Source organism: Carcharhinus amblyrhynchos, chromosome 11 (genome assembly GCF_965287045.1).
Source record: "Carcharhinus amblyrhynchos chromosome 11, sCarAmb.v2.hapA, whole genome shotgun sequence".
NCBI classification, from domain to species: Eukaryota; Metazoa; Chordata; class Chondrichthyes; order Carcharhiniformes; family Carcharhinidae; genus Carcharhinus; species Carcharhinus amblyrhynchos.
Window position 1 is genome coordinate 33,268,953 of NC_137334.1, and position 19,188 is coordinate 33,288,140.

Sequence of the window (19,188 nt, forward strand, 5' to 3'; positions counted from 1 at the left end):
AATCACTGACTTGAATCAAAAAAGGGGGAAATTGGACATTTAATATTCCTGGGTTCATGACATTCAGGAAAGATGGAGAAGAAGGAGTGGCAGGTAAAACTAACTTGTAAAATGTAATGTTAGTCAGATGGGCCAACCTCTGTACAGAACTCTATCAAATGCTGATTCTATCATTTCAAAGAATGGTAAAATGAAGAGGGTGGGAGCTTTAAAAATGTATTGTCCAATGTTATAAGTAATACAAAGGTGAAATATAAACTCTCAAAATTTACTTCTAAAACACAATGGCACACAAGGAAGAGTCCAACCCTTACTGTTATCACTGTGAGATGTACAACACAAGGCACCATTGGGTGAGGTTGCAATATGTTCAATTGCTGCCCCAAGACGAGGCAGAAAGCTTTTCTTGGTTTCGGATCCATATCGCCACTGAACCAGTACACCTTCTATTCCACCAGACAGCAAATTAGTGCCTGTTAAATAAAAAGCCACAGAAAACCTAATCAGCCAAGGACATTCTACATTCAGCAGCTTTTCACAAACAGTTGTCATTGTAAAATTATAATGCAACAATTTGCCTCACCCTAAAACATACCTCTGCAAACTAGAAAAAAAATCCAAATACCAGGTCAACCCAACTGCACAGTTTTGTCAAAAAAATCTAATTCAAGGCAAGCAAGCCAATAAAAACACCAGTATCTCAACAGAACTTGACGGCCTGTTAAGGAGCACTAACTTTGTAGAATTTTTCCCACTCCAACATGATGAGTTTGCTTCATTGCTTCAAATAAAGCAGAGTTCATTTCAGTTTATAAATGCATCATTAGCGATTAGAGAGTTGGAACTAAATTGGCAGGGAATGAGCACCAGCAGAACGAGGCAACGAAGGGGAATAAGTAGTTTAAAGAAATGTGATTGTTGGATAATATTAAAAAAGGAAGTAGCGCCATTTCAGATAGGAGAAGAGCAAGAATGGCAAGTTTAGAATGCAATAACATACATACAAAGTTTGGCAAATAAGGTAGGGTTACAAGTGGAAATAGCTTAGTGGGATTATAATTTAATGGCAATAATAGAAACATTACTTAAAAAGGTTGAGGACAGAAGGATGCTTAATATTCATGGGTACAAAGTATTCAGTAAAGATAGGGAAGGGGAAAAGGAATTGGGGCAAAAACATTGATTAGCAAAACCTTTGTAGTGTTAGAAAAGGGGGGCATGCATAAAATCTATTTGGTTAGGATTGATAGACAAATAGGTAAACAAACTATTGGGAGGTAGTCAATATGACTCTAAACTTTAAATCAAGAGATAGGGAGCCACAATGAAAGATGAGCAAGAGAGAGAAGAGCAAATTTGTGGGGAAAACCACAGATGTGAAAACACTATAGAACGGTGATACATTTATTACCCAAATATCAATTGGGATAATGTCAAGAGTAAAAGGAGAATCCCATGCGCTACGCACAATGCTTGCCAAGTGATTAACAGGCCAAATACAGTACATGTAGTACTGAAAAGGAAAACAAGACTGACAAAGAGATAAGAACAGAATGATAGTTAATCTAAATCAAAAAATCCACTGGCATGTAAATAATGGGCACAGAGGTGGGTTAGGTCCTATTAGGGATAAAGAAAGTGATATATACTTAGAGGCACAGGGCAATGTTAAGAAAGAATTTGGTGACTATTGGTATTGGTGTCAGTGGAGATGGTACAGGTAACGGATCACGTGAAAAGTGAGAGGCTGGAGATATTGGAAAGGCTGGCTATGCTCTGAGGGGATGAGTCATATCATCCCATGACTTGTATGAGAGCAACTCACCAAAGGATCCTTTGACAGCACCTTTCAAACTCACGACCTATACTATTGAGAAGAACAAGAGCAGCAGATACGTGGGAATGCTGCTGTCTGCAAGTGTCCCTCCAAGCAACATACTTTCCTGATGTGGAACTACATGACCGTTCCTTCATTGTCACTGGGTCAAAATCCTGGAACTTCCTAAAAGTTCCTACAACACAGGGACTACAGAAGTTCACAAAGGTAGCATGCCACCATCTTTTCAAGAGCAATTAGAGATGGGAAATTAATGTTGTCCAAGCCAGAAATACCCTCATCCCATGAACAAATATAAAAAAGGTTGCAATGGGAGAGGGCTGCTATAACCTTCTAGAGTTATGGGTAAGTGCCAAATGTGACATCTTTGCTTAAGGGAGGAAGTAAGGACTGTCCAATTTAACATCAGCTGGAGATAAGCTTTATAAACAATAAATCAGGGAAAAAAAAATCAACAGGTATTTCAAGAACTTTAAGTTTATAAAGGAGAAACAACACATTTGTAAGAGGCAGGTTGGATTTGACTAATCCGGTTGAATGTTTTGATGAACAACAGAGAAGGTTAACAAAGGGAATGCAACGCATGTCTGTCAATATAGATTTTAAGAAAGCATTTGACAAAGTACCATGTAAAACACTGATGAACAAAATGAAGGTTAATGGAATAGAAGGATCAGCGCCAGTGGTAAATGTTTGTTTTTTGAACTGAAAAATGACATGCATCAGTGTTCCCCATGGTCAGTACTGGGATCACTGCTTTTTTGATATAGCAATAAATTACATCAGCATTGGAATACAGAGTAAAAATTTCTAAATTTTCCCATGATACAGACAGTGCACTGGTAACAATAAACAGAACAGAAAGGATAGCAGAACAGACAGAGAAGTGGCAAACATACTTAATTGCACAGTTCTATAGATGTAAGCAGAAACAGAGGGGCTTAGCGATCTGCGTACATAGATCTCCAAAGGTGGCAGGACATGTTGAAAGAGGAATCAGCAAAGCATCTGGGATCCTGGGTTTCATTATTAGAGGTAAGACTGCAATAGCAGGGAAGTTGCACTGAACCTTTATAAAGTTCTGGTCAGGCGACAACAAAAGCATCATGTCCAGTTCTAGTCACCAAACTTTTGGAAGGATTTGAAGGAGAATGGTTCCAGGGTTGAGGGAATTTTAGCATGTTCTCCTGGAGCAAAGGAGGTTATTGGAAATTTGATAGAGTTGCATATGATTATAACAGGTTCAGGTAAGGTAGACAAAAACTGCTTCCACCAGCAGCATTAGCTAGGCCTCATCTAGAATACAGATTCCAGTTTTCAGCACCCTACCTAAGTAAGGATGAGGAGACATTGGAGAGACTACAGAGGAGATTCACAAGAATGATTCCAGGGATAAACAAATGTAGCTATGAGGATAGAATGGTATACAGGTTTTCCTGGGAAAAAAGGCAGCTGACAGGAGAACTTGATGGAGCTTTTTAAAGTTCCTGAAGTTTACGGACAGGGTGAATATTGAGAAACTGTTCTCTTTCAAGAGAATATCAGGAGCTAGGGGGCACAGATTCAAAATAATGGGCAAAAGGAGAAGTGATGCCAGGAAAATTTTGAGTCTGAAACTAACTTCCAGAGAGGGTGGTGAAAGTAGAACTGCTATCTGAAATGAAAGAATGTGCAAGGTTACAAGGATAAGGCATGGGAGTGGGACTAAGTAGGATGTTCTTTCAGAGAAAGAGTGTTGACTTGATGGACCAAACAGACTCCTGCACTGCAAAGATGCTTCACTTAGCTGTTGGCATAAACACTAGTGAGACAGATTTGAAGTTTTGGGGAAAAGATGCAAGGAAGATGTGAGCAAGAACACTTTATTTCACGCAGTGATGGAAGCAGAGACAAGCAATGGGTTCAAGGGGAAACTGGGTAGGCATTGGAGGGAAATAAACTCATTGGGCGATGGGGATAGAGTAGGAGAATGGAACTGCCCGGATTACTCTAACAAGAGCCAGCGTGTACTTAATAGGCCAAATGGTCTCCTTCAGCAGTGCAATGACTATGAAAGGCTTCTGTTTGAAGGGGTAAGTTATTAATAAGTACTAACTCCATGTCCTGTCAATTTACTTTATAATAGAGTTAAAAAAGTTTTAAAAATTGTGAACTACAATAATGTAAAAAGAAAAAAAGCCATCTGTTTCATTTCACATAAAGTCTGATTAGAATTTAGAAATAAGAACTAGATTAGATAAGAAAGATTAGAAATAAGACTATGTATTTTTCCTACCTTCTGCTGAAAAGGCTAGGTCACTGACTGCATCGTAGTGCCAGTGTTCTGTTCTGTAGACGTACTCCCGTTTGTGACTAAAGTTCCTCCTATGAATTTAAAAATAGTCTCAGATGAGATTTAGAAACTCATCTTTTCAAAAGATGGAATCTATTTTTCACCTCAGTTAAGTGAAAACTTTCATTACATTTCAAAAAATGAATAATTTATTATTAATAAATGTATCACAAAATAGCAACATTTTTATGGATAACTATGCCAAGTGTTTCCTATCAGCTCCTACTTTAATTCAGTTTTCTACATGAAGCTTCGCTGATCACCAATATTGACTTTATGGTAGCATATACTAAACAGACAATAACATCTCAGTTGAGATCTCCAGCTGTACTGAATTATCTGATCTCAGTTCAGACTGCATACTTAAGAAAAACACACTTGTATCATCTTTCCACTTATTTGTCATATTAAACAGTATTTAAGATGCTGATTCTGGAAACGTAATTTCCTAGATTTGGACAGTGACATTTTAGTACTTGTAAATCTTAGCTTCAAAGCAATCTTTATTCTCATTGCAAATAATAGAACATGTCATTGTTATATAAACATTTGCCACTTCTATTGTTGACTGTATTTTATACAGTCAAGCAGAATTTTGTACAAAGGAGTTTTCTCAGCAATTTATGATTGTAGCCTGCGTTCTAGTAGTTACAAAATAATGAGACAGTGTGAAATAATTGCATCAATAATATGGAATGGGGAAATAATTAAAAATAATTCCAACAGGCATTCTATAAACTTAGCCTGAAGTTTTTATTTAAGGTGCTGTCCGAATTAAAGTAGGCCATGAGCAGGAAGAAGAAGAAAAAGATATTTTCAAGTATTTCAATTCCAATATAATTTAACACTAATAGAAGGACTAAAGCCTTGGTTTGCAGATTGTACCTAACTAGGGTAAACCTTAAGTCCTTATAAAATTAGGTATAAGTCACATGAAAAAACCAAGATCACAGAGCACATGCCCATTTTACATTCACTTGTATTATATCTGCTTTTGATGATGCATGTGGCAGTTAAGTAAGAAAGAATTCCTGTGTGCCAAGTATGTCATAAGTAGGTTTTTGGATTTTAGTGAACATAAGAGAAAGACTTTCCCCCATGGTGGAACCCAAATAAAATTATTTACAAGTGGCTTATCAAAGACAAACTCCAAAAGTAAGATGAAAGAATATCATACCAGAGCCTGATTCTGCCATCTTCGTGGCCTGTTGCTATGCAGTCTTCCTTTGGATGACAGGCCACACAGGTGAATATATTAAAAGTTCCTTTCCCAGATTTCATGCCCAAGTGAAAACTTAAAATATAAAATAAAGCAGGATTATTTTGCTGTTTCCCTGCTTGCAAACAGATTGTTTTGTGGGCTAGTCTAATACGATGACAAAAGTATACAGCAAAAAAAAACAAATAATATTCCAACTAAGGGTTACCTGTATTGCTTTTTCTTTTTGAAGAAAAACACACGGAGTTCAAGAGTTTTGATTGACGCAACATATGTACACTGTTAATCAAAAATAAAAATATAATAGAAAATGTAACTTATCAAATATATACCCAAATTATCTTTGTTTTGAAACATGTCAGTCATAAGAGCCATTTCCTACAACAACTTTCACAGAATGTTTCCCAACCACTTCACCAGTAACTGTCAGACTATATAAGAAACAGGAGCAGGAGTAGGCCATCTAGCCCTTCGAGCCTGCCCCGCCATTCAATAAAATCATGGCTGATCTGTTGTGGCTCAGTTCCACTTTCCCGCCCTCTCCCCATAACCCTTAATCCCCTCTCTTATCAAAAACCCATCAACCCGCGTCTTAAAAATATTTAGCGAGGCAGCCTCCACCACTTCAACGGGCAGAGAATTCCAGAGATTCACCACCCTTTGAGTGAAGAAGTTCCTCCTCAACTCCGTTCTAAACCGCCTCCCCTTTATCTTGAGGCTGTGCCCCCTAGTCCTACTGTCTTAGTATATCTTAGCTACAAAGTGATCACTCTTCCGAGATTTTTTTCACTCTAATAATACATATCATATATTATTAAACAACTTGATTAAATAATTTTATTATAATTTATACTCGCACTGCTTTTCCACTTTCAATAAAAAATATATAGGAAAGCATTTAACAATTAGAATACAGCCATTAATGTGAAGACTCATTACAACCTGTAATCAATGTGACTTGTCATAAATTGTTTCATATCATTTTGTTTGATAAATTTGAGAAAGAGCACTTTTATATATGTATTTAAATTACTTTTATTTTAAAACTGGATAATCCAAGAGTCATACCTCTCTGCCAAAAGCAATTGATTTTGGTGACTGATGTACATCATCCAAAATGACAGTGAAGTCTTTTGCTTCAACTTCTTGAGTGGTTGATTTGGGCAGATTGATGGATATCAATTGAAACTTCTCTGGAGAGCAACACAGATTGCAAAGCAGGAGCAAGTCAGGAACCATCCAAATTTACATGTCATGATTTGCATTTGAAAACATTCCACTGATCAATTAAATGAAAAAGACAATTTGCCATCAAAATTGAAAATCTATTTAACTTGATCAAAAAACAATTACTATTGTTGAAATTGGCTACCAAATTAATAATTACAGTCAATTAGTAATACAGAACTTGAATATTGCCGAGAGATGTTGAAGATTTTGTCTTGGACTCATCAAGACAAACATAAGAACTTCAACTGATCACAACAAATTAAACTACAGGAGAAACTGGGTGCTGGTTGGTTGGCAAATTGATTCTGAATGGTCAACTAGCAGATTGAGGAAAGGAAGCACATTAACACTGCTTCATCTCGATGAGTGAATTTGAGCGCAGGATGGAGGGTATTAAGGTGGGCAAGCAAATCCTTGTAAGTGGTAGCAGATTCAAAGGTCAAAAGTACCTATATAGTGAAATATGCGCAGGATAGGGTTTAGGGTTCTTTCCATCAAAAACATGTTTCTCAAGAAAAGCAATGAAAATGTTGGCGAGTGCCAGACCTCAAGGGGATCATATGGCTACACCATTTATTTGGGTCAAACCTAGTGATGTTAAAATTGAACTGATTGTTAAAACTGAATTGATAAAATAGGTTGCAAAGAGACATCACTTTTGTGGATCATGCAAGCTCATAAATGGGCCAAAGACTGTAATTTTTGATTCTAAGAAGTGCCTGGGCTATCTCAAAGTTCCCTGGAAAGGCAAAGCATCTTAAAAATTTAACTAAGTTATACAAGCCATTTCCAACTGCGACTGCACAGTGGCAGGGTAAGTGGTGTATTCCACTAACAGATTGCTGCCAATCAAAAAAAGACATTCTGCCTGCCACACAAATGTGCAAAGTTGTAGATGAATTTCAGTGCTGAGGCGATGTCAGGTATAGAGGCCATATACCCCAATGACTGGCTGACCAAATCAAATAATATGTTCCTCAGCTGCCTGTAATAGGCAGAATACAGATCATACTCAACCAACACATGCTTATAAAACTCCAAAAACATCTACTGTTAGATGCAATTCTGTGATTAAGTGGCACTTCTGAACGACCCTGACTGCGCTAACAGGACCACCAACAAGATTATCAGCTGATCTGGTAATTTTGCTCAGTCCGGGAGATGGGAATGGGAACTTGGTAGAAGATGGTGTGGGGGATTGTGTGCGCGTGGGGTGTCCTGACAGGGGCACAGAGTGGGTGTTTAAAGTTGTCACTTTGGAGTTAGGCGTGCTTTTTTCCTTTTACCTCTTTCAGAGTAAAATCTAACTCTATCAGAATAAAGCTGGCAGAACCAGCTGAAATTAGTGATTTAAATCATTTCTGACTGATGGTTCCCAGCCCAGTACAAGTGCCCAAGGGAAGTTAGCACTTCTGGGCAATTGCCAGAACTTCCTAGAGGGATTCCCCAGTGCATCACTGGGGAATCAGGAAGTTATAATAATTTGCACACTGTGATGCTCAAAATTAAAATTTCTGTACATTCCAAACTCCTATAAGGTAACAGTACAAAATAGCTAGGAATTTAACTACTGTATTGTGATCACAATATTTTACAGAACAGAGCAATGAATATTAAAGCATGCAGGTGATTATATTACTGTGATAAATCAACTTCTCAGAGTCCTGTATCACTTTTTCCCCAAGTTTAGTTGCACATACAACCAATGTTGGCAAAGGATAACTTTTCTTAAATCAGATATCAAAGCTTTTATTACCTGAAACTTCTTTATTATCTCCTGGAATAATAGCAAAGATGGACTTTTCATCAGCAGCAGACGTGTACAGAGCAAGCAGTTTAAAATCCACAACAAAAGTCTAGAGAAAATAAATAAGTTATCACACACTAAAAAAAATTATTACTTTTTAAAACATATGCTTCAAAGTACAGCATCACTTACTTTTATTAATATCCCATCTGTGAAGTCCCACAGTTTAATAGTCCCATCCAAAGAAGTAGAATACAGCTGTGAACAAATAACTGGATTATCAGTGGCAATTTTAAAACACTTTTCACTGTAGTTAAAAGGTAAACTGTGTAGGTTTATGCTTTATTAAATTATGAAACTGTGAGCTTGAACCAAATAATGGTTATTTTTTAGACTCTCAACCATACTAGGAGATAAGGCACATTGTTCTACGAAAGGAGGACTACAGAACCGACAGTTGTGCTGGTTTGATATTTTTCAGGGTTTGATTGTTTTATGAAAGACGGGATCACTTTTCCCTTTTTTCTGAAGAAAATTAAATATCAGTGCTTTCTATTGGTTAAAAGCCTATAGTGCACAGGAGGCGAGGTCATGATCATACTTCAAGGAAAACTCTTTACGGGGGGCCTACAATTTAAAAGCAATCCCCTTTCGATCTTTACAAATCATTTACAAAAAGATCAAATCAGCTGAAGGTAATCCATGCCCAATAAACCTATTCGATTAGATCACAATCCCGGTCAACTGGTAAGTAACAAGGCACATCTTTTTAAATTTATCCTGCTTTCTTATTAAATTGAGCCCACAGATATCATGGAATTTTAAATACTGTCAAGATGTTCATCTGGGTTTTTTTTGATATGTGTATTTTTTAACCATGGAAAATAAAATTTCTATATCATCTCAAACATAGTTTTCTTTCTTTGCCTGGGAATGTGTCCAAGTCTTAGGAGTGGTTATGGAACTCTGGCTAAATTAGGGTAGCGAGTTGGAATGTATTTAATTTGCAGGCAGTCACATCATCATGGCCAATATATAAAATAAGTGTACAGGGTTGTCTTCCACAGCTGAAGCAACTTAACAAAGTTTGCTCACTTTATGCGATTTGTTTTGTATTGTACACAAACATTGTAAAAAAAACTTTCTTACCTGCAAATGATTTTTGGGATTAAGTTGAATGCCTGTGATAAGATTCTTATGACCTTTCAGGACATGCACACATTCCTCTGTGGCTGTACTGTACACTTTTACAAGATCTCCCGAAGCACAGAACAAATATCTGTAAAACATTAAGTGTCTGAGTACTATTCTTTAAAGGGGAAAAAAACAAATCTTAAAAAGCAAGTTCCACTCTTTCTAATGACTAACAAGTTACTTCTGAAGGCATTTGATGAATTCTGTACCTTCCATATTTTTGATACTGAATGTATCCCAGTTAATATTAGGCTAATTTATATCCTCTACTGTTACTACCCTTTTTTATATATTTCTCAACGAATTGCCTATATTTCCTCTTAACTCCCTCTGCTTGCTTCAGGGCCTTTGGCACACTCAGTAATGCAATTGCTCCTTTTTATTCTTCAGTTCAACCTATACGGCCTGATTTGATGATAGCTCTATTGTATCATTGCTCCTCACATCTGTAATCGTTTCTTTAATCAATATTACAACCATTTTTATAAAAAAATCCCTCTTTCTATCCCATCTGAATACTGTTATCAGGAATGTTGAGTTGCAGTTCCTGCCTTTTAAGCAGCGTTTCAATGACAGTCATATTACACTTTCAAGAATCTGCATCCTCAGCTCATCAGCCTCATGCACAAGAATCCTTGCATCAAAGAATATACCACTAATGAATGAAAAGCTCTTTTATGGGCTATTTTCTGGCCTTTGTTTCCTCAACCTTCCATACCATTTTCCTTCCTTCTGTTTCCATATTCTTCTCTTCAATCTGAATTCATGCTCAGGTTCCTATCTCCTACCAAGCTCTCCTCAGCAATCGCAGCAAGTTCTCCCACCCACCATGACGCTGGTCCGAGCCCCACTGAGATACAACCTCCCTTGCATAGGTACCACATCCCCAAAACCAGTCCCACTGCCCTAGGAATCTAAAGCCCTCCCCTCTAGCATCACCTTGGGTCACATAGTTAACTGTACCATTCTCCTGCTTCACTATGCTACTCAGGCACATAGCAGCATGAATAATCTTTGGGGATCTATTTTTATTTCTTCTTAGCTTCCTCAAATCTACCTGCAGTACCTCATCTCTCTTTTTTTTTGGGTGGGCCGAACCAAGCAAACAAACTTAAATTATGTTCGGACAAAGAAAAAAGGGGCAGCTCCCCAAAAGGAGGGGGAACGGCCCGAACAGAAACAAAAAGTACAAAGGAAACTTAAGACACGTCAAATCAAAATGTGATTATCAGGGTGTATAAGGCACCTCAGCCCCTGCGGTGCCCAACGGGCACGGAAGGCCTCGACTGTGCCCGCAGACACCGCGTGCTCCCTCTCCAGGGACACCCGGCCGTGAACGTAGCCATGGTAGAGGGGCAGGCAGTCGGGACTGACGGCCCTGTCGATCGCCCGTTGCCTGGACCTATTGATGGCGCGTTTCGCCAGGCCCAGGTTCACGAGGAGGTCGGCATCCTGACCCTCCCCTCTCTGCACCGGGTGTCCGTAGATCAGGAGCGTGGGACTGAAATGCAAACAGAACATCAATGAAAGGTTCTTCAGAAAATCAAAAAGGGAGTGCAATCTATAACACAAAACGTAGACGTGGTCCATGGACTCCTCAAGGCCACAAAAAGAGCAGTCTCGGGAGCCCGCGAACCAGTGAATCCTACGGTTGTGCGGCACTGCTGCATGCAGCACCCTCCACCCCAGGTCCCCGAGGTAATTGGGGGAGATCCCTCCGTAGAGGGACCTCCATCGCCCGGCGGCAACAAGGCCCGCCAAGGTGTGTCCGGGCGACGGGTGAGGACGTGGTAGTGGAAGCTGTGCAGCAGCAGCCTGTACAGAAATGCCTCCGTGCGCTGGAAAAAGGCACAGAGGACATTTCCGCGAGGCGGCTCACGCTGTGGGGCACCTGACCCAGGGAGGGGGGGGGTCTAGGCTTCGGGTCAATGTGAAATTCCATCTGAACAGGGGAACTCTCGGACGGGATCCCACCGCATGCCCGAGCCGCCTCGAGCTCGCGTGCGCTTTCGGGGCCGAGCACGACCATCCTAAGGTCTTGGATGGCTTTGGCCGCTTGCTGGACGCCCACCCCTTCGTGCTCAGCCAGCACGCGAGGGTTCATCCAGCCCGCTCTGCCACCATCCAGCACGTCCCCGATCTTGGTCACCCCGGCGTCCACAGCCTCCCTCTCCGTCAGCCACCTGAAGTTATATGGCTGGAGGTGCGGATTCCTGAGCAACGGCTCTCACATGAGAGCCGCTACTCCTGATGGGGGAGAACTGCGTCGCGAGGCGACCGCGTTCCAGACGGTGAGGAGGTCCTGGTAAAAGACGGGCAACTCCCGCAACGAGGTCGGAACGCGCCCCAGGTTGATGTGCAGGAGCTGCACGTCGTAATTGAGGCCGCGCCACTGGCGGAAGAAATATGTCGCCAGGGCGCACCATCGTGGAGAAGGCTCGACATAAAGGTATCTCTGCAGGGTCTGGAGGCGGAAGGTCGCTATCTGCGTGCGGAGGCACACCAGACCTTGGCCGCCCTCCTCAATCGGGAGATGCAGAACCTCGGCAGAGACCCAGTGCGGTCGGTTATTCCAGAAGAAACGCATGAGGGTTCTCTGGATATTGGCGACAAAGCCAGGGGGAGGGGGTCAAAGCGATCAGCCAGTACCACAACATGGAGGCGTCATCTTTCTATGTCACTGGTACCAATATGCACAATGACTGCTGACTGCTCTCTCAGAATGTTGTGTTAACCCCAACACCAGGGTGGTGATATACAATCATCCTAGAGTTAGGCTGATAATGGCTACAGAAGTGTCTGTCTAATTCTCCAAGGGCCCCAAGGTATTGTTGGTGTCTCCTTGGCTGAACCATCTTGAGCTGCTTCAAAAGTGACCTTTCCTCCAACTTAAGCTTAGAAATGAGGATGTTCAATGATGATTGCATAATGTTCAGTGCCACTTGCAACTCCTCAGATACTGAAGCAGTCTGAGCCTGCATGCAGCAAGACCCAGATAACATTCAGGCTTGGGCTATTAAATGGCAATAACATTCATGGCACACAAGTGTCAGGAAATGATCCTCTCCAACAAGAGAAAATCTAATCATCTTCTTTGGACAGACAATAGCATTACCAACAATGAATCCCACGCCATCAACATCCTGGGGGTTACTGCTAACCAGAAACCTAACTGAGCCAGCCAAAAAATACAGTGGCTACAAGAATAGTTCAGAGGCTGGGAATTCTGCAGCAGGTAACTATCACCTGACTTCCCAAACCCTGCCCACTTTCTACAATTTTCTACTGTGGTGCCAGGGGAGGCTTGGTTGCTGCTGGTGACTTTAACCTGGTGTTGTGAGACTTCTTTCTGTGTCCACCTTCTACAATGCAAAAGTTAGAAATATGATAGAATACCCTTCAGTTGTCTGGAAAGTGCAGTTCCAATAATACTCAAGAAAAAGCAGCCCACTTGATCAGTACCCCACTGACCACCTTGAAACATTAATTTCCTCCACCATCAGTGCTCAGTGGCAGTGTGCATCACCTACAAGACGCAGTGCACCAAAGCTCCAAAACTCTTTCATCACTATTTTCCAAACCTGCAATCTTTACTATAGGACAAGGGTAGCAGATGCATGGAACACCTCCACCTGCAATTTCCCCTCCAGGTCTCACAGCACCCTGACGTGGAACTGTATAGCCATTACTTCACTACGTCTAGGTCAAAATCTTGGAACTCCTGCACTTGCATCAGTGCAGCCACCTTCTCAAAGGGAACAATTACAAAAATATTGAATCACCTATCACTATTCCTTTCCCTGGATAGCTATGCCATTTATAGACCTCAGGCCTTTCCTCTGGTTACACTGATTATTCAGAATCAAATGCTGAGTGGAGAGTAAGACGCAGGAGATCCTACACTAACTGCTAGATACTTGACTCTCTCTGCACACTATTAAGCTGCAGTATCCCCATCCCTCAAACAATAACACCATCCATGTAACTCTCAGTTTTGTGCACCAGTGACTCCAGCTACTGCTCAAGCTCCTGAAATCCGAGTGAAATCTTTTCCGACGGTTCCGAATTTTCCAAATTCTTGCACATTGTGAGAAAATTTAGTTTGATAATACTTCAGGGAAGAGCCTAAGGTTACTTTACTGCATTAATGCCACTATATCAATAGGTAAACTGTTATCAATCACAGGTACATTCAGTGCAGACCATTGCAAGTTTTTGACACAGCACAATTTACGCTGGAAGACTGCAGCAATGGTGATGTTGAGGACCGTGAAACTCTCACTAGTATGAGGATTTGATTTTCATCTGAAAACATTTCAATATAGTAAATTAGAAAGATGCAATTATTAAAACACCAATTCATAATTTAATCACAAACTAATCGTGTTAGAAAATGGTGTTGGCAAATATTTACAGAAAAATAATGGGAATTGGCAATCACAATAAACAGGAGACTTCATTTGATCAGTTGTAAGTTACTTCGATTGATCAGACAGAAGTGAAACAAAGACAGTAACAAATGCGATAGTTTTGTAATTTTGGATAGATGGTAATAAACTGCAAGGCTCTACTAATATCACTAAAACATATAAACAACAGGCTGCATTATAAAATCAGGGCAGTCGCTTGTATCACATGGAGCTTCCCAACTCGGTACAAAGATAAATATGTCTAATTGTCAGTGGTTATCACAACACCAGGACTCGGAGACAGAGGGCCCTCGACCCTTCCTGCCCTTACTAACTGCAGTTGTTACTCAGAGTCCCACCCCACAGCCCGGCAATCAGAATGAAACACAGAGCCGGGTGTAGGCAGACACCGCGTGGCTGCAAACAGCTTCCCCCGCCGGGATTCCCACTCGCAGCCTCAGCTCGGGCTGAGGTACCGGCACCGAACGGCTCAGGGCAGAACTCACTTGCTGTCGCTGGAGAAGACGGGCCGCCGGTAGTTGATTTTGCTGCCGCCGCGGCGAAGCACGCGCACATCAGGCTCCTCAACCACTTCCACCATCTTCCCGACCTCCGACTCCTGACGTCAGCTACGCGTCCGCGTGACCTGCAGAGGGCGGGACCTAGAGACACCAATAGGGGCGGAGCATGGAGACTGCGAGAGGGGCGGGGCCTGGAGGCACTCGAGGGGCGGGGCTTGGTGACACAGAGGGGCGGGGCATGCAGACGGAGAGAGGGCGGGGCTTGGAGACAGACAGAGGGGCGGGGCCTGACGCACCCGGAGGGGCGGGGTCTGGCGACACTCGGAGGGGCGGGGTCAGGAGACCGCAAGAGGGGTGGAGCTTGGAGACAGCCAGAGGGGCGGGGCTTGGAGACAACCAGAGAGGGGGCATGGAGACAAAGAGGGGCGGGGCATGGAGACAGCGAGGGGGCGGTGCCTGGAGACAGCGACAGGGGCGGGACTTGGAGACAGCGAGGGGGCGGTGCCTGGAGACAGCGACAGGGGCGGGACTTGGAGACAGCGAGGGGGCGGTGCCTGGAGACAGCGACAGGGGCGGGACTTGGAGACAGCGAGGGGGCGGTGCCTGGAGACAGCGACAGGGGCGGGACTTGGAGACAGCGAGGGGGCGGTGCCTGGAGACAGCGACAGGGGCGGGACTTGGAGACAGTGAGGGGGCGGGGCCTGGAGACAGCGAGAAGGGCGGTGCCTTTTTTTCTACTTGGGCAGTATTGTATGCATTCTGCCGCTCTTTCAATAACATGGAATTTAATTATGCTCAAAATTCTATTATGTGGTACTTTGTCAAAAGCTCATAAATAGAATATAAAGTCCTTAATTATCCTTTGAAAAGTTATATGATTTATGTTCTTTTCCGGACCACTGGCCACCTCAAAGAGTTTTACAGCCGAACAATTTCAAAGTCACTGTTATAGAAAGCAACCGAGGTGCACACAGCAGACTTAACAAACAGCAATGACAGGTGGGATTCTCCCCAAAAAATTCTAAAAATTCCCATGAAAACTAGAGTAAATATCACTGGTTTTTATTCAGCGGGATTTTCAAAATGAATCTCCCACATTCTGTGCACTGCAGAGGGCACTAGCTTGAACCACATTAAAATTTTGTGGGCAGGGTCTACTCCTGCTGGAGAGGCTGGTGGCAGCATAATGTTGTGCGGACCACTGCAAATCCGCCAATCTGTCAGCGTGGAGATTAGTGCATGCGGAGTAGCCCCACACTGCCGGCCTCCTGATGGCAGGCCAGCCCCACAACCCCTGCACTTCCAGCTGTGCGACCCACCCCTCCCCCCCTCCCCTCACCGTGTCCCATTCGTTGGCTGCCTGGCCATATTCTGGGCCAGCCTCGATCCACCCTCCTGCCCCCGGCAGTCCCGATCTCCTGACCACCTCTGGTCCTGACCCCCCCTCCTTCAAGTACCAACCCCCCGTGGTAGACTGACCCCCCCTTCCCCTCCAGCCTTGATTGTTGGCCTCCCTCCCTCTCTCATTGATCCCAGTGCAGAGTGGCAGCAACCTCACTGATCTTTCCTCCCAGGCATCCTTCCCCCGTTAGGCCAATCCTCCCTCTGGCCCTACCCTCTTGGCGCTGCCCAATGCCCAGTGGGCAGTGTCAATGGGCCAGGCTGGCAGTGTGAAGCTGGCAATGCCAAAAGCGTCATCCTCACCTTGCCCCGACACTCTGGGGGCCTCGATGGCTCCCCTTCATTCCTGTGGGATCGGGCTGCCAGTTCTCCTCTAGTAGGGAGTTATTGTAAACCCTACTGGAATGAAACACTCCTGGTGGTGTGATGGGGGGGGGGGGGGGGGGGGATGATGTGAACGGGCCTGGAGCCTTCAGTCCCAGGCCTGCCAATGAGCATCTCCATAAATTACATACTTTCATGCCAATTTCTGGCACAGAGCTGATGGTGCTAGAAATCCAATGGCCACAGACTCGTGGAGGCTCTGGCATCCAATGGGAGGCCGATTAACAGCCTCCACTTGAGTCTTCTGGCCTGCTGCACTGCAGGGTGGGAGAATCGCCCTCCAATATGTTTTGTGATGTTGATTGAGGGATGTATATTAGCCAGGAACCAGGATGTCTATAGAATAAAGTCCCTACAGCGCAGAAGGAGGCCATTCAGCCCAGCAAGTCTACACAGACTCTCCAACAGGGCTTCCCGCTCAGGCTATATATGATAACCCCATGTATTTACTCCGCTAAGCTCCCTAACCTACATATCATGGGAAATTAAGGGGCACTTTAGCATGGCCATTCCACCTAACCTCACATCTTTGGACCGTGGGAGGAAACCGGAGCACCTGGAAGAAACCCACGCAGACATGGGGCGAATGAGCAAACTCCACACAGTCACCTAAGGCTGGAATCAAACCCAGGTTCCTAGCGAAGTGAGGCAGCAGTGCTAACCACTGTGCCTGTCTCCTGGTCTTCCTCAAACTAACATGCTTGGGTCTTTAACATTTACCTAGGCAGATAGATGGGTTCTCAGTTTAATATCTCATCCAGCTTGATTTTAGTACTTAAGTCCTAGTGTGGAATCTGAACTATGTGATACAGAAACAAGAGTGCTTCTAACTGAATCATGGCTGACACTCAGAGGAGTAAGTGTTTGTGCAGCCTATGAAAGTACCTATACACAGCATCATCAGTGCCACCCTCATCAACTCTCTCTAATACTTCATCAAAGGACATGATCCACTTCGTCAAACATGAATTGCTCTTTAACAGATTTGTGTTGACTTTCATTCACTAGCCCATTTAAGAATCAATGACATTGCTGTGGTTTTGGAGTCGCATGCAGGCCAGATCAGGTAAGGACGGCAGATTTCTTTTTCCTAAAGGACATTAGTGAACCAGATGAGTTTTTACGACAGTTGACAATGGTTCCATGGCCATCCTTAGACTTTTAATTCCAGATTATTTTTTGTTATTGAATTCATGGTGGGATTTGAACCTTGGTCGCCAGAGAATTAGCTTGGATCAACAGATTACAACCCCCTCAAGTTTTTAATTAGTTTTACACCAAACAAAATTGTCCTTTCATTTGATCCAAATCAAAACAACAGTTAAAGGTGGGCAGCAGGGGGCTGTTTAATAAAATGGAGTTAGGAAAGCACGGATCAGTTGGCCTTGTGCCCAATGATTGATTTTCTGAATATTTTTAACTATGTTGTCGGAGAGATGGAATTTACTCAATTTGAGACCTTTGTTCAAGCTTCCAGGGACAGTACTTCAGGTGGATAGAGTGGTGAGAAAGGCTTTCAGAATCCTTGGTTTCATCAATCAGAACATTGAATACAGGAGTTGGGACATCTTGCTGAGGTTGTACAAGACATTGGTGAGGCCACACTTGGAATACTGTGTACAGTTCTGGTCACCCTATTATAGAAAGAATATTATTAAACTAGAAAGAGTGCAGAAAAGATTTACTAGGCTGCTACAGGGACTTGCTGATTTGAGTTTGAAGGAGAGGCTAGATAGATTGGGACTTTTTCCCTAGAGCGCAGGAAGCTTTGGGGTGATCTTATAGAGATCTATAAAATAATGAGGGGCTTAGATGAGGTAGATAGCCAACATCTTTTTCGAATGGTAGGGGAGTCTAAAACTAGAGGGCATAGATTTAAGCTGAGAAGGAAGAGATACAGAAGTGTCCAGGGGGCAATTCTTTCACACAGAAGATGGTGAGTGTTTGGAACAAGCTGCCAGATGCAGCAGTAGAGGTGGGTACAATATTGTCTTTTAAAGCATTTAGACAGTTACCTGGATAAGATGGGTTTAGAGCAATATGGGCCAATCATGAGCGATTGGGACTCGCTTAGTGTTTAAAAAAAAGGACGGCATGGACAAGTTGGGCCGAAGAACCTGTTTCCGTACTGTAAATGTCTATGACTCAATGACAGTGTTATAATCGCTGTATGAGACTGATAACTTTTCAAAAAAGTGATTCAAACTTCCAGTTACTGAAAGATGATTTAATGTTACAAAGCTTTAACTGTAACACATGGTTCAAAGAACAATTGATTGAATGCTTTTCGTTTTGTTGGAAAAACTTATAGTTTAAACTCTCCTTTTACAGTTATCGTATAGCATATTCCCCATGGAATTTGTCCTTTTAGCAAACAGTTCACAGCAGCATTCACCTTCCGATGTGTTATTGTGTTGGTTTTTCAAGAGTTCCTTAAATCCACCACCATCAATAAAGCTTATTCCAATGATTTTTCTTTCCCCTCTCTGAGATCCTTTGGAAGGAAGCCTGTAACCTGATCTCAAAAAATATTTTCTTCTGTCCTCTTCCTTATCTTCTTCATGGCAACGTGAAACACATTAACCTTGCTAATTAGCTATCTTTGAGCCTAACTCCCTTTCATCTTAGAAGTAAATGACAGTTTACTTCACAACTTTTATAACCCAATACCTTCAACACTTTTCCGGGACTTTGGGAGACTTATAGTCCACCCATTATCAACTCATACACTGCTGCCATTGCCTCCAAGAATAATTACCTTGCAACTTTTTTCAAGTAAAACAATTGAAGTCTTCTTTTGATTTCTAACAACCAAAGCACCCACGTATACTCTCAGGCAGGCTGTAGAACAGACCAGATGACCCCTTTAACGTATATAATTTTAAATATACAGTCCCAAAAAATAATAAATTTA

The 19,188-nt window shown here is 42.6% G+C and overlaps 1 protein-coding gene across 1 annotated transcript in view; it reads right to left on the minus strand.

Moving 5' to 3' along the window:
* The window catches only part of wdr75 (WD repeat domain 75), a 32,842-nt gene extending 18,256 nt beyond the window's left edge, over positions 1 to 14,586 (minus strand). Inside the window, exons 1-9 of the mRNA XM_080198838.1 lie at positions 14,475 to 14,586; positions 9,515 to 9,644; positions 8,558 to 8,623; positions 8,375 to 8,474; positions 6,457 to 6,581; positions 5,597 to 5,667; positions 5,347 to 5,463; positions 4,113 to 4,201; positions 315 to 473 (exon numbers count right to left, since the gene is read on the minus strand). Coding sequence (XP_080054964.1) covers positions 315 to 473; positions 4,113 to 4,201; positions 5,347 to 5,463; positions 5,597 to 5,667; positions 6,457 to 6,581; positions 8,375 to 8,474; positions 8,558 to 8,623; positions 9,515 to 9,644; positions 14,475 to 14,569 — 952 coding nt within the window. The 5' untranslated portion in view covers positions 14,570 to 14,586. The remainder of the gene's footprint in view (positions 1 to 314; positions 474 to 4,112; positions 4,202 to 5,346; positions 5,464 to 5,596; positions 5,668 to 6,456; positions 6,582 to 8,374; positions 8,475 to 8,557; positions 8,624 to 9,514; positions 9,645 to 14,474) is intronic.
* Between the last annotated feature and the right edge of the window lie 4,602 nt (positions 14,587 to 19,188).